The sequence below is a fragment of the Corythoichthys intestinalis genome, chromosome 1 (genome assembly GCF_030265065.1).
Source record: "Corythoichthys intestinalis isolate RoL2023-P3 chromosome 1, ASM3026506v1, whole genome shotgun sequence".
In the NCBI taxonomy this organism is placed as follows: Eukaryota; Metazoa; Chordata; class Actinopteri; order Syngnathiformes; family Syngnathidae; genus Corythoichthys; species Corythoichthys intestinalis.
The window spans coordinates 71,182,863-71,206,272 of NC_080395.1; the positions used below are offsets into that span (position 1 = coordinate 71,182,863).

At 39.4% G+C, this 23,410-nt stretch overlaps 1 protein-coding gene across 1 annotated transcript in view; it reads right to left on the minus strand.

The window, feature by feature from the left end:
• The window catches only part of arfgap2 (ADP-ribosylation factor GTPase activating protein 2), a 56,841-nt gene extending 34,382 nt beyond the window's left edge, over positions 1–22,459 (minus strand). Inside the window, exons 1-5 of the mRNA XM_057838227.1 lie at positions 22,344–22,459; positions 18,783–18,901; positions 18,564–18,636; positions 13,088–13,219; positions 4,503–4,583 (exon numbers count right to left, since the gene is read on the minus strand). Of these exons, the coding sequence (XP_057694210.1) occupies positions 4,503–4,583; positions 13,088–13,219; positions 18,564–18,636; positions 18,783–18,901; positions 22,344–22,415 (477 nt within the window). The 5' untranslated portion in view covers positions 22,416–22,459. The remainder of the gene's footprint in view (positions 1–4,502; positions 4,584–13,087; positions 13,220–18,563; positions 18,637–18,782; positions 18,902–22,343) is intronic.
• Between the last annotated feature and the right edge of the window lie 951 nt (positions 22,460–23,410).

The following is a 23,410-nucleotide window of genomic DNA, read 5'->3' on the forward strand; positions in this document are numbered from 1 at the left end:
CATCTGAGCTTTGCCAAATTGTTGTATATAGTCGAATCTTCTCAAAATATGATTTTAATTCACATTATAATACTATTACTATTACTACTACTTTTTTTTTATCCTGTCATAGGTATTTTGAGTCGGAGGTGGATGAGATCCGCCCGGAGTTTCTAAAGGGTATGGATGTTCTACGGTTGTCTTGATTGACAACTTGACACGCCTCTGCAACATCCCATGGCGATTGGGGACAGTGCCTCTGGATTGGCAGACTGGGGTGGTACAGATACAGACCCCCTCAAGATATAAAAGAGGTGTCATTCAACTAGTTGTCAGTCGACGTATCATCACAAATGAAAATATCTCATAAAGGTTGAAAAATTACCTATTGTTGCTTTAAATATTTCACAATATTGTGTTGCAATTACTAGTGTTGCACCGATACCATTTTTTGGCCCTGATACCGATACCTGGCTGTGCAGTATCGGCCGATACCGATACCATACCGATACCACCCCGTTTATATATATATATATATATATATATATATATATATATATTAGGGTGTTCCATAAAAACTAATTTTTGAATTTTCTTGCTCCCTGGGTGGATTCTGTTTCCATTTTGGAAGAAAAGAATGTGTGCAAAATTAGAAGCTAATCAAATGACATTTAGAGGTGGCTCAACAGTCTACAAGTTTGAGATCCTCCCTCAGAGTGCACATTGCATCATCATCATGAGGTAAATGAGAAAGAATGCAAAATTGCAATGAAGGACCTATTTGATGTGGCACATGCTAATGCAATGTCATTAATTAGCATTCAAGAAGACAAAGACTTCTTAATTGCACATCAAGAACCTGGCCGCGGCGGCTCAATGGGTGCATTGGACACCAAACTTGCTGCAACTGAAGCAAGGTCACAACAGCGAGAAAATGAGCTGAAGAGGCGCAGACAAAAACACATTGGTGAAGCTGAGGCGTCTACAAGTCAGGTTGTATTGGAAGAATCTTCATCAGCACATACAACTGATCTAGATGAAGAGGACTCTTCATCAACTGCGGATTTAGATATAGAACAAAGACAGAAGAAAGAAACTCCGCAGACGAAGCAGTGTCGACCAAAGAATGTTAGGACCCCAGAGCTTACAGCAGCTCTGGATAGGACAGGTATGACAGATAGGAATGCTCTGTTTGTAGTGGCTGAAACTGACAAAAGTTTGGAACATGCTCCCAGTGAGATTAATATCAGCTATTCGAGTGCTAAACGATACAGAGAAAAACACCGTCGCCAACAATGGATGGATCTACACAATGCATTCAAAGCTGAAGGGAAAACTTGCATTGTGCATTGGGATGGTGAATTATTGCCATCTCTCCTTTGTTCAACGAAGCTCATTGACCGTCTTCCAGTTTTGATTACTGGTGTCTCTACTGGAGAAACTCAGCTTCTTGGTGTTCCAAAACTAACTTCAGGAACTGGCGAGAACCAAGCTACAGCAGTTTATGAACTGTTACAGGAATGGTCTTTGGAAGAAAAAGTTGCAGGCTTTTGCTTTGATACAACTGCATCAAACACAGGACGTCGGGCTGGAGCGTGCATTCCTCTAGAACAGAAACTTGGACATGCAGTCCTTAATTTAGCATGCCGCCATCATATTTATGAAATACTTCTTGGTGCAGTATTCGCTACATGCTCTGGAGCTTCCTCAGGTCCTGATGTCCAACTATTCCGTCGGTTCCAAAAGAACTGGGAATCCCTTGACAAGTCCAAGTATCAAACTAGGGAGGACTTAGAGGTGCTGCAACCTGACAGGGAACATATCCTAGAGTTTGCAGAATCCAAGTTGGCACAGGGTAAGCACACAGATGATTACAAGGAATTTTTAGAGTTAGTGGTTGTTTGCCTTGGAGGAAACGTTCCTGATTTCAATTTCAAGAAACCTGGAGCTTTTCATCATGCCAGATGGATGGCAAAAGTGTTATATTGTCTCAATATTTGGATGTTCCGTGGTCAAATTAGACATCTCACTAGGGCTGAAGAGTCATGTGTTTGTGATGTATTTTCTCCATCCTCATATATGTGGAAGCATGGTTTTCTGCCCCTGATGCAGCAGTTGCTCCTTGAACAGACTTAGAGACACTGAGGAAACTGCACTCTTATCATAATGACCGTGTTGGAAGAGCAGCCAGAGATAAATTGCAGAATCATCTGTGGTATGTATCAGAGGAACTTGTGGCATTGTCCTTGTTTAATGAAACTGTTTCAACACTGACAAAGCAGTGTATAGTGACAGCCATGATCCCTGAAGAATCAGATGAAAGCAATCAGTCTGCTGATGAGGATCCCCCAAAACGTCTCGAATTGAAAGGTGCCATGATTCCACCACTTGAATCCTTTGCAACTCACAAGTCCATCCGGTTGGAAGGAAGACCAACTACAGTTCCTTATGTTGTATCACAACACCGTAAGATATTTCCCACATCTTCAATGTCTCTTCTAGCATCTGGACAACAATGAGTGCTTGGCAAGCATGATACCCCCGTCTATGAGCGGCTAATACCCAGTTGTCCGACGAACACTGGGCGGGATCCAGGTGCCTGATAGATCGGGACCTTGAGCCACCCCTAAATATTATTTGATTGACTTCAAACTTTACACACATTGTTTTCTACCTAAATGGAAACAGAATCAACCCAGGGAGCAAAGAAATTCATACTTTTAATTTTCTCCCTATGGTAGTGGACCACCCTAATATATATATATATATATGTATATAAAATCCACCCCCCCCTCCCAAAGAGCTACATAATTGGATGTGAAATCATTGCTATCAAGGCTTTGTCAGGCTGTTCCTTACCTTTGCAAAATAGGAAAAAGACTAGTACAAAGTATAATACTAGCCCAACAGTAAGAAAGTAAAAATAAGTTCATAATAATAAACTCTGAATGAACTGAATAAACTTTTTTAAACCTCTCAAAGGCCAAACAATGCAACTTTCATGAAATTATTGTCACATTCTGCTGCTGGTTAGATTGTGTTTTGTTGCTGGGCTGTTAGTGGGGGCGTTCCTGACGTCGCACCTGAATCCAATGCAGGCTCATCAACGCAGCATTTAAGCACGGGTGAGCTCAGAGAAAGCTGCCGAGATATTTGCTTTGCTGATCGCCATTTGACATCTCGCACTATAGTCTCGCTACATTTGCTTGTTACGCCCCTGCATTGGTTTTTTTCTGTTAGTGTGTTGCACTCGTTTGTAACCTCTACCCTGTGCAGGTATTTGAGTGTTTTTATTTTGGCTTTTTGGCTCGCTGCCTATCGTCTTAGTAAACCTTCGAGTTTGTAGTATTGAGCTCCGTCGACCTGCTGTCACGGATTCCTTTTGTTATTTATACTATCCCGCGATCTCGTGTTATTTTTTGTTTGCAATCATTAAACCCTTGTACGTATCCCCCGCTTGTTGTCCGCTTCGAGGTCCAACCTTGTTTCCGCATTTGCAGACGCTAACAATTATAAGTAATAATAATTGACCACAGCATCCAGTCTCTCTATTAGCCTCCTTTTTTCGGGAGGGGGGGCCAAATTACTGCAGCATTTCTTTAAGTAAAAGACAAAGTAAAGTTGACGTCGTGAACTGACCAAAGATTTTTGCACCGGTCCAGCGCCCTTCCTCTGGATAGCAGTCCTGCTCTTGCAGGCTCAAACTCGTTGTGTTCGTTCACGTTTCGTCTTCAAATGTTTAATCAGGTTCGAGGTATTGAAACTGGCCGATTTAACTCCACATCTCGAAACTTTCAGGCCGCAAATCTTGCATGCAGCCATTGATTTTAATTGATGGGATTTCTATTTTGAAATATTTCCCGACCGCCGCCATGTCTGCGCCGCCAAGCGGCCTTGTCATTGGTCAGGAGTGGCTATTGGCCCGTTCTCAATGGTCTGGAGCAGGGCAATAGCGATAGCTTCTTGGTGTTCACGTGTCATCACACAACACAGAGACAGAGTGTAGTGAGCGCCAGGAGGAAAAAAAAGGCAGCGGTCAAATGTTATAATAATGGACCGGTAAATGGTATCGGCGCCGTCTTTGTTGGTACTTGCCGATACCGATACCACCATTTCGGGCCGGATCGGCGCCCCCTGCCGATACTAGTATCGGTATCGGTGCATCTTTAGCAATTACATTTAATATTGTGTTAAATTTTAATTTTGTAAATTATGAAATATATAATACAAAGTCACACTATTGGGGATGACAACACGCACGCACCAACACTTTCATTTTAGATGTGTAAGGGTTTTGTTTAATCATTAAGCCAATTAGCAATGTTTCATAAGGGCAACTGTTGTCCGATGTTGACTGGTATGAAAATGAATAATTTAAGATATTAAAGTCAGTTTATTTTTACTGGTGCACTTTTGGTCTACCTTTTCATACATCACTTCAGTTTACCGAATCTTTTGTATTCCTTGCTGAGCAGCTCTGCTGAACTTAGTATCTGAATTTCCAAGACATCTTCCTGACCTACCTGCGTGTGTTCTGCGAAAAAGTCTGGCTCTTTCTTTTCAGGAGCTGCTGCAGTGCCTCCCACCGAAGAGTCGATGCATAGCTGCAACAGAAAGACGGCCATTGGCCACATGCGTTCATTACTCAAGGCCACACTGTAAGAATTCAAACATTTATACCCATCCTGGAAACTACATATAATTACGATAAACTATATTTCCCATCTGTTTCCTAGAATAACAGTTTAGATGGCAAATTTAACTCTGGTCCACCACCTGGTTCACTGGGGAAAAAACGCAAATACTGATATTTCTCTTCAACCTAAAACCCTTTCAGGGATCGTGCTTTGTCATTATTTTCCCAAACAGAAATACACACTGGTTTCGCCCACAAATAATACTCAAAATTTATTTTTTTTGTCCGCATAGTATTTAAGTCATTTAGAGCTGAAACGAGTACTCGAGCAACTCGAGTTTAAAAACTGATCCGAGTAATTTTATTCACCTCGAGTAATCGTTTATTTTGACAGCTCTAAGCATCACGTTTTGCTCGGACTACTTTTAATGCGGGACAACGCGCTGTCACGTGCAGAGAGGAAGAAGGGGAAAAAAAAAAACTTACTGCAGCCGACAGCCGCCACAAACGACGCCGAAGTTGCTAAATACTGGCCCGCACGATGCTACGTTGGTACAGGTAGCGTCTGATGTGTCTCATAGAGATCACATGTATGTAGAACTAGATGCACAATGACAGACTCGTCCGCGTCTGGGCAGCGTTAGTAAACAGCCGCCATCTTAAAGCAGTAGAGCGCTAAGCGCTAATAAAGAGCGCTAAGCGCTTATAAATAAGATTAACGTTACTGTCGCTACTAGCTCACGTAATGTTAGCCCTGCGGAGGGCTAGGTTTCAATTAATTATGACCACTTTCGATGCGTGGCTAACGTGTCTTACATACAGGCTTTAACATAACATAGCATTGTGGAGTGATGAGGGTGTAGAATAAAAACCTAATCATGCTAACTATCAATTTTAGCTCAGTAGTCATTGCTGGATAAAACACCAAGTAGCACTGGTCCCTAGGCAAGGCAAGGCAAGGCAAATTTATTTATATAGCACAATTCAACACAAGGCAATTCAAAGTGCTTTACATCACATGAAAACCATAGAAATCACATTTAAATCAACACAACGTAAAAACCAAGACAAAAGATCGCATTTAATCACAGAATAAAAATAAATAAATAAAAATAAAACAAAAATAGAAATAAAGCAAAAACTACTACTACTAATAATGATTGAAATCAGCAATGGAGATAAGCACAAGAGGAATAGAAGGCAGGTAGATTGAAATATATAGACAGTTATGGATATGCAGTGCTAAACAAAAGCGTTTTTAGCCCTGATTTAAAGGAGCTAACAGTTTGAGCATACTTCAGACGTTCGGGTAACTTGTTCCAGAGGTGAGGAGCATAATAACTAAATGCTGCCTCACCCTGCTTGGTTCTTGTTCTTGGAACATGCAGAAGACCCGTTCCAGACGACCTTAGGGGTCTAGATGTCTCATAGGAATCTAACAAGTCAAGCATGTATTTTGGTCCAAGGCCATTAAGTGTTTTGTAGACGAGCAGTAGTATTTTATAGTCTATCCTTTGACTCACTGGAAGCCTGTGTAGCGATTTCAAAACCGGTGTAATGTGGTCCAGCTTCCTTGTATTTGTGAGGACTCTGGCTGCAGCATTCTGTATTAGCTGCAGCTTCCTGACTGATTTTTTATCAAGACCTGTAAATATACCGTTGCAGTAGTCCAATCTGCTGAAAACGAATGCATGCATAAGTTTTTCCATGTCTTGTTGAGTCAGAAGCCCCTTAATTCTGGTTATATTTTTTAGGTGGTAATAAGCGGATTTAGTGACGGACTTTAGATGGCTATCAAATTTTAGGTCTGAGTCAATAATTACGCCAAGGTTTCTGACTTGATTTGTAGCTGTAAGTGACATTGTGCTAAGTTGGCTGCTTATCTTTGACCTTTCCTTTTTTGGCCCAAAAATGATCACCTCTGTTTTCTCCACATTTAACTGGAGAAAATTCTGGCACATCCATTCATTGATTTGATGAATGCATTTACTCAGGGAGACTAAGGGACCTAATGTGCTCCAATACCGCCTGTATCATACATTTATTTTGAACACTGCAAAAACTCAAAATCCTATCAGGACTTACAGTTTAGACTAACTTAAAACTTAACTAGAACTTAAAAATGGCTTGACACAAAGAGAAATTCAATTGAAACACATGGGGAAAAAATCCTAACTTTTAAGTGATGTGTGTTATCAAGCGTAACGGCATTTTTAGGTAAGATTAGTGAATTAGTCTTTTTTTTTTTTTTTTTTTTTTTTAATTCTAGTTACATCTGAGATGCAATTGTTGGCTGTTTTCAACAATATACATCGAAAACAAAGACATTGATTGACTGAAAATGGTTCAAGATTAGATGAAATGTCTTGTTTTCTCATGTATATTTATAATTGCTCTTCACCTAAAAATATATTTGTTTTATCCGATTACTCGATTAATCGATAGAATTTTCAGTCGATTACTCGATTACTAAAATATTCGATAGCTGCAGCCCTAAAGTCATTGCATGCCATTGATGTCGATAAGACGTAAGCCTGTCGCAATAATTCCATTTATTGCATGGTAAATAAAAATTAAGGCGGTAATTTTTCTGCTGCGATTTATCGCCTCGCGTGCGGCAGACGTGGTGTTAAAAGTTCGGCTTCCTTGGTACCAACTACGCAAAATGCATCTTCGTTCCGGGTCTGGCAAAAAATGACACCGGAGCCAATCCGTTCCCATTATATCCAATTGTTCAACGTATACCGGCCGCGTCAGTGCTCCGGGTTGACTGCGGACCATCTCCACCGTGCCGGAGCCCGCCGGATGGTTTAGGCTATTTTTTTTTTTTTCCGGCGACACATCCGTCAAACTGGGCGGAGCCAGGCCTGGAGTCAACAGCCCAGTTGCTTATTCACGTTTTAACCAGCGAACATGGACGAAGAACGCTCCATCATGGAGGTGGAAAGTCACAAAGTGATTTATGACGCAACAGATCATCATTATAAGGACAACATTAAAAAGGAAGCTGTATGTTGTCCTATTATGTGTGTTTTTCTGGCAATGTTATCAAACACACGATGTGCTGACAACTTTGTTTTTTATTAACACACGGCGCTAACAACATTTCGTCAACCTGTGGCTCTCGGCAGTCGGCAGGCTGTCTCTCCCTCTCGCGCTCTCTCTCCCTCTCTCTCTCTCACTGCCGCGTCGCATGAACAAAACAACATCACCGTTGCGTTCAGGGTGCCTCGATAACATACAATCAGAATATTACACATGGAACGCCATAGCAGAAGCTATGAGGAGAAAAGTTTTCATTTGCCTAAATGCTTAAGTTATTAAGTACAATTTAATTTATTTTCTTGAAAAAGTCATTTTATTTATTCTGTGTTTCTGTGCGATATTAATATTGTTGTCTTTTAGTGATGGGATTTTCGGCTCTTTTCGGTAACACGGTTCATTTGGATCGGCTCAGTCAAAAGAGCTGTCTCTTTTTGGCTCTCAAACGGCTCTTTCAACTTTAGCTTTTCTTTTAAATATTTATGACAAATTTAGCATATATTTTGATAAATGACTTTGTGAACTAAATATTGCACTCTACTGACTGCAAATAGCAACAATTAACAAGCAAAGAAAAGGGTTTCTACTTATTTTATTGAACATCAAAAAGGCTCCAAACAATAAACAAGCAACAAAATTAAACTTCAACCAACAACAATCAAACATGCTGCATCATAACAAAAACAGTGAGTAGTAACTGCAACAGCAGCAACGAACAAAACAAAAAAAAAGCTACTCCTTGCTTTATTTTAAATTTGCATTCAAGAAAACTAAATACTTCAACTTTGACAGGCCGATCCAGCTCCTTCTCTCAGTGATTATTTGTCCAGTCTTTTAGCTAAATCCAGATTTTTTTTCTCATGGAACCTGCAGATGCATGTGTTGACTTGCATCCATCATTTAAAAAAAAAAATCAAATTTCTAAATTAGTCTCAAAATATTGAAATTCTAAGTGTATCAAATGTGTTACATTAGGCTATAAGGGGTTAAGTTTGCAGACACGGCATTCTGCCCTATTGTCATCTGACTTTTAACCAATTTAAATGTCTCCAAATGTTACTGCGTTTTCGGCTCATCTTGAAGGCCTACAAACCGCGTTCGTATGTCGTCTTTTCCTCCTCCTCCTGTGTGTCTGCGGCTGTGCACTTGCAGCTGCGCGACGGACGGTGCTCAGCGTGGCGTGCACTCCGTGGCGTGGCGTGCCGTGCAGTACTACCAAGCCCCTGGCCCCTCCCTTTTCTCTTCCTTTCTCCCACTCTGCGCACGGCACTCCCTCACCTGAGCCACTGCCACACCTCGCTTCAGACACGTGAGAAAGCGAGAGCGAGCGCGAGAGAGAGAGAGAGAGAGAGGGAGGGAAAATAAAGAGCCGGCTCTCGAGGGAGGGTGCCGGTGTTGTGCCGGCTCCCTTCGTTCACTTCAAAGAGCCGGCTCTTTGTACCGGCTCGTTCGCGACCGACACATCACTATTGTCTTTTACTTAAAAGAGGCATGGTCCAGAGTCTTTAGTTTAGGCTTAACATAGGGTTATCAAAAAAAAAAACAAATCCGAAAACAGCGGCAATTAGTTTATTTAAAAATGTATCACATTAAAATATTTAACGCTATTAATATATTCGCTGCATTACCCTCTCACTTATTGACACGCTCAATATGTTATGACGCCGCTTTACCTACAATATATAATAGGCAGCACAAAATGAGTAGAGTGAATTTTGGCAGCCTTTGAAGCCGTTCTTCAATTGGCTAAAACCATGCAATCCCTCTCCCTCTAATTAGAAATATCATGGGAAGCAATGTGGGGAAGTAAGGTGGCTATAGATCTTTGTCTTAACACCTTAACTTATCTCCCAAAGCAGAGAAAATATATTCATTGGTAGCACGACGCACAGTCATGGTTTTACTTCCCATCATGGTTCCACTTCCCATCATGCATTGGGGCATGCTGCAGTATCATTTACTGAAAGCTCAACAAATACACTAGATGGCAATATTTAGTCACAATACACAAAGTCACAAGTCTTACTATCCGTGGATCCCTCTCACAGAAAGAATGTTAATAATGTAAATGCCATCTTGAGGATTTATTGTCATAATAAACAAATAGAATAATTATGTACTGTATGTTGAATATGTATATATTCGTCCGAGTTTTATTCATTTTTTTCTTAATGCATTGCCAAAATGTATATGATTGGGAAAAATTATCGGGAATGATTGGAATTGAATCGGGAGCAAAAAAAAAAGCAATCGGATCGGGAAATATCGGGATCTGCAGATACTCAAACTAAAACGATCGGGATCGGATCGGGAGCAAAAAAACATGATCTGAACAACCCTACTTTGTGTGAGTTCAGATGCTTTTTCTGGTGTGCATTCCGCATTTTGGGGGGAGGGGAAAAACTGTTCAACTTTTGTTTGTTTTAACCTAAAAATAGATAAAGCAGAGGGCACACTGAAATATTACGACAATTATTTTGAATGAGAAGCACACATACTCACAGTAACAAAAATTAAATATATAGTATTAATTTTATAGTATACCACTATATGTATATACACAATGATACTTTATAATATAAAGTAACTACGTAACATTAGTGCAGTCATGGATTACAGCAAGCAGGCCAGTGCTGTTTCCATATATATTTTTATTATGTATATACAGGATGTATGTATATATTTTCCCCAAGTGGGAGCTTCCATGATCTTAATAAATTTAATAATAATTTTAAAAAATCAATCACCAATTCTGCCCTTTTTGGTAATTGGCGGTGTTTTCAACTCCTCGCCGTAGTGAGGAGTGAACCGGTGATTCACTTGGGTCGTTGTCGTCGGTTCGGCCCATTTCCTCCTCAGGAAGGCGGCGGCGTGCATAAAAACGAGAGGCGTCGGATGGCTCTTTCTGGATACTTTTATTGATAAAAAAAAAACAAAAACAAAAAACGTAGGGGCTGCAGCCACTGAACTCCGTGCTACTCGCGCACTTTCCCAACTCACCGATCTCACTCCCTCTCACTCGCTCGCCCACTTTCTTCCTCTTTGCTCAATCTGACAATGCCAGGGTCCCCCCAGGATTGATAAATCTAAATTCAAGACTTTTAAGACCTTTTTTAACGCCATTTCAACTGAAAATTAATACTTTTGTCGCACCCATTATTTTGATAATATTGAATCATATAAAAAAAATAAAGCACTGAACATCAAATTTAACCTCAATTACTAAGTGTGTTTGACAAAAGAATGCAGATCTATTGAAGATACAATTAAAACACATTTAAATATTAGGTCTTTCAGAATTTTTTTCCCCCAAAATAAAATGGATTTTACACTATTATTGTAAAAGCAACTTCAGAAATTACATTTGCAATAAAACAGGTTTCCCTTTTAAGAGGACCTAGTCAAGGTGGTAGGCAGGTGATTGTCAAGTTGGCCACCTTAACTGTAAAGTGCTTGCAATTGGCAGTGAAAGTTTAAAAAACAGCCACTAAATGGCAGTAGTTTACCATTAATTACCACAAAATAAAAAAGCTACACATGAAAATTTCCCGTGGTAATTGTTTTTTTCTAATCACATTACAAGTATAAAAAACACATATTAATCCTTTGTTAGCTATTGAAGACATTTCTTTTAATCAGATAGAGAAAATCCATACTCTTATTTAAACAAGAAAAACATTAAATATACCAGGAGGTGTTTTACTATCACCTACATTATAATTTGCCTATCACCATGCCATGTTATTCAGATCAACGTTACCCCGCACTCGTTCCATTAAAAGACAGTGTCAACCGTGTTGTGTATCTGAGAGTGATGGTGAATCTACGACTCCGGTTTATCCATGCTAAGGCTAGTGCACCTGCCAATACCCCATTGAACATGGCTAACTCTTGAGTTAAAACTGCGAATTCACATTCAGTCGAAAGGCAAACCGTGCAGAAATACATTATTGCATCCAACACATTTTAATTGGAGAAACTGGCAACTTACTTTGAAATGTTAAGCAGGTCCACTGCCTTCGCATGACCCATAAACTGCGACCCAAAGTATCCGGATGCGACTTGGTCGCCGATCCAATACCTCACATGCTGGTCCAACTGTTTGGACTCGGTTGTCTTGTTGAGGCTTTCGTAGAACATAACAACTAAGGCATCTGAGCAGTTCCTTGCGTTAGCACACAGTACTGTGCGATTGCCTGCTGTTGTGATGCTAATGATGCTAACGGCGCATACGCACGAGGTGCAGCGCATCGTAAAAATTCTACGCGTCATCTTCGTTATGGATTAAAAAAAAAACATAACTTCGTCACGGAAATAATTTAGTTTGCACTGAGATGTTCTTGAAAATTAAAACCACGGTGAAAAAAAATCCAGACTTACGACAGCTAATTTAATGCTTTTAAAACCTTTAATAATGGAAAACTAAATTCAATGCTTTTTTAATACTTTTAATAACCCGCGGGTACCCTGAATGCCGGTCACATTGAAATAACAGCGGCCCCCTTGGGGGTGCCAGTAACAGCCGCTTGCATCGCGAGCGCCCGCCATTCTAAACTTTATTTATTTATTTATTTATTTTTTCCCCATTCTAAACTTTATCCTCATGTAATTTTTTTATTTAACCCGTCGGCGGTATGTTTTGCCCGCCGACGCATTTACTTCAGCGATGACGTCGAGAACGTCGACTAGTCGGGACAGCTCTAATCATATGTACATAACCTTGTAGCATTTCCCTGTAACAAAAAATCTGTGTCAGAACTTCTGCATTCGGCAAATGTAATATAATTTGAAATTTCACCTCAATTTGGTCACTCTAATGGCCGTAGTATCGATCTATACCTCACGTCAACACAGGCTGACAGGTTGTTAGAATTTTGTCCACGAATGATCAACGAAGTAACACGAACTATCATCCAATCTCATCTACGTGTCATCTAGGTCGTGCTGAATCAATTTTTAAAGATTCCACGGGTTGCTCTGGCTTGATTTCGTAGTTTTATCGTCGTCAATACACTGCTAACGTCAACCGGACCTGAAGTGCGAGGCAGACATTTTCCAAGACGGCAGCGCCCATATTTCGCTCAGGAAACTTGTCTATATAAAGAAACCACACACGCATAAACCCCATTCATATAACAGCTTAGCCTACTTTGACCACAAACTGTAAATTGTCTTTATATAAAGAATCCACAAACATAAACCCATTCATATAACAGCTTAGCCTCCTCTCAACACAAACTGTAAATTGTAAAGAGTGCTTTGAAATTGGATTTGGATCTTTTTATAATCAACTGTTTGATAAAGAAACCTGCCTCCCTTTTTCGATTTTGTTGTCGAGTTTAAAAGAAAATAAATGAGTCATTAAAACAATTTACATCAGGCCCACAAGACAAAAATAAATGTCACCGTTTCTGCTCAAGCCATACTCACATCTGTCCCATATTTTGACAGTGCAGCATTCGCTTGCTGTCGAATCTTCTCCCTGTACATTTGCGCTGCACGGCTGTTATACTTGGCATTGGTGTCGTTTGTGGAACACCCGTGCTGGCGGAAAAATCCAGTCTTAAAACACAGAGAAAATCTGTTGTATCAACCATGTACAGCCACGTCAATATTGCACTTGAAAGACCGGCCAAATTGAAATTCCACTTTATTCAGTTCAGTGCTTCTCAAATATTTTCTGTAAGCCCCTGTGTCCTCTTTTTAAAAAGCAAAATATGATATCCCTAGAATGACGGATGACAGCCAGCATGTGTGGTCGTTTGTTTTGATGCTTCTGCGCATGCAGGTCGTCTTGCTCAGCGCTTGTCGGACTGCAAATTAGTGTGCATGCGTAATACTTGAATGGTCTCAATGGACAAAGGCAGTCTGAACGGGCACGCCAAAAAAACAGATATGACAAAAAATTGGATTCGTGCATTAAGACTAGAGCTGGGAATCTTTGGGCACCTAACGATTCGATTACGATTACGATTCAGAGGCTCCGATTCGATTATAAAACGATTATTGATGCACCCCCCTCCTTTTTTTCCCTCTTTTTTTTTTTTTAATGTTTTGTACATTAGTTCCAAAATTGTTCAAAAATACTCTCAGGCTAAACCACACTACTATTTCAGTATCAAGTTAACATATAGCAGTAAACAAATATACAAAAATAACATTAAATAAAAAACTCCAGTCCCCAATCTGTATCAGCAGCTTTAAACTACATTCAATTAATTTAATGTTGTGAATCAACCGTTAAATTTGTTAAAATTGCTCCCGTTATTCCATAATTTCCCTTTTGTCTACTTTCGACATGTAAAAGTTTTTAAATTATTTTAAAGATTTAGGAGTATTTTAGATAAAAAGTTAATTAGGTTTGCTTGGAAGGTTCGCTACAACAGCCTTGCAGGGAAGTGTACTGCTTTAAGATGGCGGCCATTTATAACGCCCGCATCTAGCTTTTTGTAGATGTGCTGCTAACACTACCAAATCTATATTGCATCTAGTCCTATATAAATGATATCCACCGTAACATTATATGGATGTACAGTGCCTTGCAAAAGTATTCGGCCCCCTTGAATCTTGCAACCTTTCGCCACATTTCAGGCTTCAAACATAAAGATATGAAATTTAATTTTTTTGTCAAGAATCAACAACAAGTGGGACACAATCGTGAAGTGGAACAACATTTATTGGATAATTTCCACTTTTTTAACAAATAAAAAACTGAAAAGTGGGGCGTGCAATATTATTCGGCCCCTTTACTTTGAGTGCAGCAAACTCACTCCAGAAGTTCAGTGAGGATCTCTGAATGATCCAATGTTGTCCTAAATGACCGATGATGATAAATAGAATCCACCTGTGTGTAATCAAGTCTCCGTATAAATGCACCTGCTCTGTGATAGTCTCAGGGTTCTGTTTAAAGTGCAGAGAGCATTATGAAAACCAAGGAACACACCAGGCAGGTCTGAGATACTGTTGTGGAGAAGTTTAAAGCCGGATTTGGATCCAAAAAGATTTCCCAAGGTTTAAAAATCTCAAGGAGCACTGTGCAAGCCATCATATTGAAATGGAAGGAGCATCAGACCACTGCAAATCTACCAAGACCCGGCCGTCCTTCCAAACTTTCTTCTCAAACAAGGAGAAAACTGATCAGAGATGCAGCCAAGAGGCCCATGATCACTCTGGATGAACTGCAGAGATCTACAGCTGAGGTGGGAGAGTCTGTCCATAGGACAACAATCAGTCGTACACAGCACAAATCTGGCCTTTATGGAAGAGTGGCAAGAAGAAAGCCATTTCTCAAAGATATCCATAAAAAGTCTCATTTAAAGTTTGCAAGAAGCCACCTGGGAGACACACCAAACATGTGGAAGAAGGTGCTCTGGTCAGATGAAACCAAAATTGAACTTTTTGGCCACAATGCAAAACGATATGTTTGGCGTAAAAGCAACACAGCTCATCACCCTGAACACACCATCCCCACTGTCAAACATGGTGGTGGCAGCATCATGGTTTGGGCCTGCTTTTCTTCAGCAGGGACAGGGAAGATGGTTAAAATTGACGGGAAGATGGATGCAGCCAAATACAGGAACATTCTGGAAGAAAACCTGTTGGTGTCTGCACAAGACCTGAGCCAAATCTACAATGGAATGGTTCAAAAATAAACGTATCCAGGTGTTAGAATGGCCAAGTCAAAGTCCAGACCTGAATCCAATCGAGAATCTGTGGAAAGAGCTGAAGACTGCTGTTCACAAACACTCTCCATCCAACCTCACTGAGCTCGAGCTGTTTTGCAAGGAAGAATGGGCAAGAATGTCAGTCTCTCGATGTGCAAAACTGATAGAAACATACCCCAAGCGACTTGCAGCTGTAATCGGAGCAAAAGGTGGCACTACAAAGTATTAACGCAAGGGGGCCGAATAATATTGCACGCCCCACTTTTCAGTTTTTTATTTGTTAAAAAAGTTTGAATTATCCAATAAATTTTGTTCCACTTCACGATTGTGTCCCACTTGTTGTTGATTCTTGACAAAAAATTAAAATTTTATATCTTTATGTTTGAAGCCTGAAATGTGGCGAAAGGTTGCAAGCAGGCATGAAAATGGGTCAGGGGTTAAAAAGGTGAGAAGGGTGTGGAGGAAATATATTCCAGTACACTGTATTGTATACCCCAACAAAATATCGAGCTCTGTCGACCCACACTGTGTTTCAGCAGGGCCATGCAGAGACCGGTGGAGGGGTGGGTGCTCGTAGATCAAAAGGGGCACATGAACAAGTATTTAATACACCTTAAAACAACATAACTTCAATTTTAACCAGCTTTAGATAATAATTGGCTGCGACTGTGACATACTTTAATTGGGAGGGGGCAACAGTGAATAGAAATCAAAACTGTCATCAACACTTTCTGGCTGTGACTCAGTCAGTCTGCCTCTTTTCTTCCTTCAACCTCTGCATCAAAACTTCCTTCCTCAACTTGTTCATCTGAGAACAAACCACATCAGATGGTCACTGAGCCACCAACAGCACAGTTTTCTTAAAACTATTATTTCATTATTATCCATACTTAACAACTCTAGCACCTAATGATTAATAAAGTAATGACATAAAAATCTTATAGAAAAATAACATTGTAATTGTGTTTATAATTGGATTTAATACCCGACTATCATTGCAAACTTGTTCTTACCAGGTCTGCTATTCACCCAGCTGATGAGGTATCCACTGCCTTTAGCAGCCTCATCTAACTCCTTTTTTTATCCCTCAATCTCCCTTCCCTACGACGCATGTCTATGTAATGAAATATAAATATTTAAAAAAACAAACAGACTCCCCGGTGGCTTTTAGTTTTAAAGCTTTCTTAATTTCTTTCTCACTCAATAACGATGGAGTTAGATTTGTGTTTTTATTATTCAATCAAAAAACAAAGTTACTTCTATCAAAAACAAAGTTGCTTCAATCAAAATACAGTATATACTTTTAATCCCAAAAAGTAGCTTCAATAAAAAAAAAGTTTTTGATTGCAATAATAAATTTGAGACAAAAAAAGCATTTGAAAACTATTTTTCTTGATTGAAACAAATGTTTCCATTTAAGTAATGTTTTGCGTTTGGGCCACCTTTTGGCTAGGACATTTGTGTCTTTACTATTCAATCAAATAAGTTGCTTCAAACAAAAATATATATATAAAAAGAAAAACTTTGCACATGTGCCAATCACCGTTTACCAAAGCCTGAGAGGGTTTGAGTAGACTCACGATGACGCTTTTAATAAAGCCAAGCATTTTCTAACTACTTTATTCTTGTTTAAAAATAGTTCGGTGGGGCAGTAACATGTTTAAAACTTATCATAATTCTTACATTTTGAAGTGCTTGAAAACCATTTATAAATGATACTTTGGTGAAAAAAGTGAAAAAACATGTCTTATATATATATGTATCTTTTTTCCAATGTAAAATCTGAATAAATGCATTGAACACGCACAAAAAAATGGGGGGGGCGCTACTTCGCGGTTTTCACTTATTGCGGCGGGTTCTGGTCCCCATTAACCGCGAAAAACGAGGGATCCCTGTATTTCTGAAAAGCTTTAAGAAGCAGGACTCATTCCCACCACTCGTCGGGCCGCTGTTGTGCCGACACCGGCCGTCAGCTCAAATCCAAGCCGAAAATAACGCGTCTCCGGCGGACGACGGGAGCGATGTGAGGCGCCCCCTCGATCCGAGAGAATGCCGCTTAATTTGACTCAACAGTGTGTTTCTTCGTTTATATTACCGTTAAATACACAAGCTTGACGCCAATTTAACGGGAGCTATTTTTTTTCATGGGAGATTTGGCTAGCTCTGGCAGTGTTCAACGCAAGCTGCAACGAATGGCAGTAACTTTTTTATATTGCGAAACGTGAAAACGATTGAAACCATTACTCACCAAATTCAATCTGCTGGCAAATACAGGCAAGTGTGTATGCTGCGCTCTGGTCTGCCCCGATGTGGATAAGGCCTGCTTTTTAGCTTTGCAATGCAACCGAAGGCTCTCCGAGCACTCCATGTACACGCGTAAGGAGTGCGCGCGTTTGGAATAATGGAACGCAGCTTGGGCCGATGATTGGTTCTCGTCAGCGAAGCATCTAGAAGGATTTGCTGACTGTGTTCTTAAGTGCTCAGTTTACGTAATAAGTTAATCACATGATGATAATAATAATAATTAAATAAAACCTCCCGACCCCCCCCCCCCCCCTCCCAAAAAGAATTTCTCCTCGGATCTACGCAATTCACGTAGGTCGCCCTTTTTTACTTCAAAACGGCGAATTCCGCCGAAAGGTGAGAGATTTTCATGCCTGGTTGCAAGGTTCAAGGGGGCCGAATACTTTTGCAAGGCACTGTACTTTGAAGCAGCTTTTCGGCAGCAGTCAGGTATGTTGTTGTGTTTTTTTATCTCGTTGCATGAGTTGAGCTAGAGCCGTGAGTTGAGCATTGGCATTACCCGAGGGGCCGAGTAATGGGAAGCATGATGTTTAGCTACTCTCGCTCCGTTCTGTCCCGAACACCGCGCGGCGCGCTGAGTGTTGTGTACTTCCGCTTTACTTCGCATATTTTAATAATCGGAATTTGGATGTTTGTGAATCGTTCTCGAATCTTCCACGGCTGAATCGCGAATAATCTAAAATCGGAAATTTTCCACACCTCTAATTAAGACCTGTAGTATGAACGTAGCCTAAGTGACATCTTAATTGATTTAGCTTCCTGCTGTCCCCTGCAATCATTTTTAGACACAGTAAACAGATTGGTCTTTCCTCATCTCTCGCTAAAATTTCACTTTATTCTGGCACAGCAAAAAAAGTATGTTCCCCAAGCGCCCCACTATTTGAGAAGTACTGAGTCAGGCCAACTTTTCCGCGCTAGTCAGGCCAGTGTCCACTTACTGCATTGGCATTGCCTCCAACCTGCATGCATCTAAGTTGAAACCAGTTCCAGTTGGAATCTAACTCTGTGGATCTGGAATTAAAAAAAAAAAAAAAAAAAAGGAAGGGGGGGATCAAGAGTATCCCCAATTACAGAAACATTACTAAAAGACTTTTATTACATATTTTGCAAGAAATTACAGCATGACAAACTGCATCAAACATTTGTTGTCAGCCCACCTGATAAAGCTGAGGTGTACCCCAAGGGAGCGGTGGCTTCCAGAGCAGTCAATACACAAGAAGACACCATATGGAATGCTCGCCCAACTCGGGTTTTTTGCAGAGCAGTCAAAACACACCTGTGTGAGAACAGTGCATAAGCAATGTAATTTGAACTTCTATCGCTGTCAAGGAAAAAATCATTCTAAAATGTTCTCCATAACTACATTTGATTCGATTTGAGCATGTTGTTGCACAGCGGTAAAGCTGCAACAATTAATTAACTCGAGAAATTCGATTAGAAAAATCACATTTTGCTGCTTTGAGTATTCGTTTAATTGGAGTTGCATTTTAACGGTTTGTTTTCAAAGTGTTTGCATTTACTTTTATTGATTTGGGTGGACACACTACCCTCTAGTTGCAACAGTGCAGATGACGTTACTCATTTAACATGGCTGAATCCAGCTGCTCCCAGTTAAAGCAACACTAGGCAACTTTTCAACCTTTATAACTAAGGGAGTGCCCAAAAAATCGATTATTAGATGCATCGCGATTCGACATGTGACGATTCCATTACGATTCATAAATGTTCAAAAACGATGATTTTCCCACTTTATGACAGCTACTCGTAGCAGAATGAAATTCAAGACACTTCCGCCGCCCGGACACCTTTAACGGACGCACGCACAACGTTATGATGGATGCTGTCGGTTACTGAGCGAGAGATTTACAACTTTTCAGAAGACTGGAAAATACATTTGTGTATGAGACAGGCAGGGACCCGGCAGTCGCGCTTCTGTGCGCAAGTTATTTTTTAGAGCGAGAGGGGAAGAGAGATAGATAGTTAATTGCTCCTTGTCTTTTAGGTGTCCAGCAGTAGGTTCGAGTCGTGTTAATTGGAAAAATTCCCTAGTGTTTCGCTAAGTCCCATGTCCGTCTATCAGAGGTGAGTGCACGAACCCTCTTGTACTGTTTAGCCTTTATTGATGTTGTTTTTTGTTACTAGTTAGTTCGTTTCCACCATGATTTGCAAATAAATTCTTTAAAAATCAAACAATGTGATTTTCTGTTGGTTTTTTTTTTTTCCAATTTCTGTCTCTCATGGTTGAGGTTGACCCATGTTGACAATTACAGGCCTCTCTAATATTTTCAAGTGGGAGAACTTGCACAATTAGTGGTTGAATAAATACTTATTTGCCCCACTGTAATTCAAATATTTTTGTTCTGATTGTAATAATGTTCAGCTGTGGCTTTAGGCTCACCTGAAGGACTGCATTCATTTTAATTTTGTTTAGAATGTGTTGTTATTTTTTTAAATTTATTTTAATTAAACATATTTATGTTCCAATTTGCTAACATGTTCTAAAAAATAAAAATCTGTTCAATGGAAAAAAAAACATTTTTGTTTTTTTTAACCCAGATATCTCAAAGTAACACATTTTGGAGCTGTAATTGCAATACCATGAAACCGTGATATTTTGGCTTAAAGTTATTTTAATTTTTAAATGGAAGTGCAATTCTGCATAGTTTGAAAAAACACTCGGGAATTTTGTGTTCACATTTAATGCTCTTTTGAAAGTGCAATCTTAGCAAGCCTTTATTTTACATCTCCTGAACTTCTGCTACACATTAAATGTTCCAAATCCAATGACTCGATTATTCGAACTAACTAGTTGATAGATTAATCGAATACTAAAATAATCGATAGCTGCAGTCCTCCACAGGAGTACCTAAAGAAATGATTACAATTCAATTATAGTCAAGTAAAATATAAAATTGACTTTTAGTGACAATTCCCCAAAAAATTGATTTTTAATCCAAAGGTTTTATCATTATTATTGATGCTAAATAGGAGTGGGAACCTCTTGGTACCTCATGATACGATACGCGATACAAAGCTCACGATAACGATGATCTGACGATACAATGATTATCGATACATTGGTCAGGAAATCATTCTAGGATATTCTACAAACAACTAATTAACAGAAAAACAAGCTTCTACTGTGAATTGGAATCAGTTTATCACTAGTAGACCTCCAATCCATTTGAAGTGGGAGGGTGGCAGCGAATAAACGAAAGTTCATTCGCTGCCACCCTCCCACTTTAAACGGATTGAACGTCTATTGCTGTCAGTGGCAGTCAATGCCAAGCAATTAGGTAATTTTGGGCCATTTAAAGTCTCACTGGAACAGCACCAAACAAAAGTTCCAGCATCATCACCTTGTCAAGAGTCAAGAATCTGCATTGGACAAGGTGATGATGCTGGAACTTTTGTTTGGTGCCGTTCCAGTGAGATTTACAAAGATGCTTGCCTGAAGAAGACATCAAAATTCCCTGAGTCCTTGATGATATGGGGCTGCATGTCAGGCAAAGGCACTGGGATGATGGCTGTGGTTACATCTTCAATAAATGCACAAGTTTACATTGAAATTTTAGACAGCTTTCTTATCCCTTCAATTGAAAGTATGTTTGTCATTTCCAAGATGACAATGTATCATGCCACAGAGCTAAAACTGTTAAAGCATTCCTTGGAGAAAGACTCATCCAGTCACTGTCATGGCCTGCAAATAGCCCAGATCTCAACCCTATTGAAAACCTGTGGTGGAAATTGAAAAAAAAAAAAAGAAAGAAAGAAAAAAAAATGGTCCACAGCAAGGCTCCAACCTGCATGGATGATCTGGCAAATGCAATCAAAGAGAGTTGGCACCAAATTGATGAAGAATACTCATCAAGTCCATGCCTCAGAGACTGCTAGCTGTCATAGAAGCCAGAGGTGGTGCTACTAAATACCAGAGATGTGATTTTTTCAAGCTTTCTATCTGAGTTTGTTCTACATGAAAAAATATCAGAGTGAATGCTCGTTCGAGACTGGTGATTGCATACTTTTTGCTAGGGGTTGTATTATAGTGGAATATTATAGTGGAAGATTTTGATAACAAGTTGTTGGTTCCTTTTTTTTTTTTTTTTTTTTTTTTTTTTTTTGAACATTGACACCTTTTTTAAACGATATCTCGATTCTTGGCAGGAGCATATCAATAACCTTTTGGGATACGAAGTATCACGATATATCACCATTTCGATATTTTGTCACACCCCTTATGCTAAATACCTGAGTAAATAGCGATGTTGTCTATATTCTAGGTAATCAGGGAGTGCTGGCAAACAAAGTTATTCTTGAGTGTGTATTGTAAAATAAGAACAAATTTACTACAAGCCACAGTTATGCAGAACACATTCAATACCGCAGCAAGACGTGATATGAAGCCAAACACGCTGTAAAATACACCTGTCAAATGAATGTCAAACTCCACGACCGCAAAGAGACGCGTACGAAAGATGGCTGGGATTATTTGCTTCGTAAATTCTCGACGTGTGACCATCTTCTATCAGCCAACGCAAATCGTATACGTGGCCTTCATGTTCCCTACTTTACCGGCAGGCTAGCAGCTGTTAGCCACAGCTAGCTTAGCGTGAAGACCAGGACCTCGCTTAGTAAAAACACGAAGCAAACGATGGCTATCCATGAAACACAAATCGACTGGACAGCAGGCGAACAGTAAGCGTGTCATATTGAATTACCTTGTTAGTAGGAATTGATCTCAGTCGTTTGAAAATAGTTAGTATTTCTGTCTTGTTTGGATCGGCAGCCATTTTGCCACACCGAATATTTCCATACGGTGATGCAACTACGGAGAGTCGTACGCCCCAAATTGGACTAAGCGAGTTTTGTATGGAGGTAGATTTGTTTCTCCAGTATTCAATCAAAAAATAAGTTGCTTAAAAAAAAAAAAAAAAAAAAAAATTCTCCCTGTAATTAAAAAAAAAAAAAAAAAAAAAAAAAAAAAATTCAGAAATTCGCATTTGAACTCTTCATTTTTCATCGAAACTGTTTTCTTTGATTGAAGCAATCCTTTTTGTGTTTGGACCATATCATCGGTTGGACATTTGTGTCTAAATCATTCAATCCCAGAAAAAGTTGCTTCAATCAAAAAAACTATTTTCAATCAAAGAAAAAAATCATTTGCAAAAATAAAATTGCCCTTCCTTGAAACAAATATATGGCGGAAAACACAAAGCTGAAAAGCAGTTTCTGCTCTCGCACCCCTCTATAAAATAAACTGTTGTATTTTAAGCCAAAACAACTGTTGTTTCTAATAGAACAATATGTCTATATGCTGCCATAGCAGATTCATGGCGCATTAAGTCCCCAAACAATTTTTAATTTGTCCGTTTTACCCTGAAAACCCATATTTACAGATGGCGTGCAACCCACCCATAAAATGAATTAATCATATTTATTAGGGCTGTCAAACGATTGAAATTTTTAATCGAGTTAATTACTGCTTAAGAATTAATTAATCGTAATTAATCGCAATTCAAACCATCTATAAAATATGCCATATTTTTCTGTAAATTATTGTTGGAATGGAAAGATAAGACACAAGACGGACATAAACATTCAACATACTGTACATAAGTACTATATTTGTTTATTATAACAATAAATCAACATGATGGCATTAACATTAACATTCTGTTAAAGCGATCCATGGATAGAAAGAATTGCAGTTCTTAAAAGATAAATTTGAGTACAAGTTATAGAAATTTTATATTAAAACCCCTCTTAATTTTTGGTTTTAATAAAA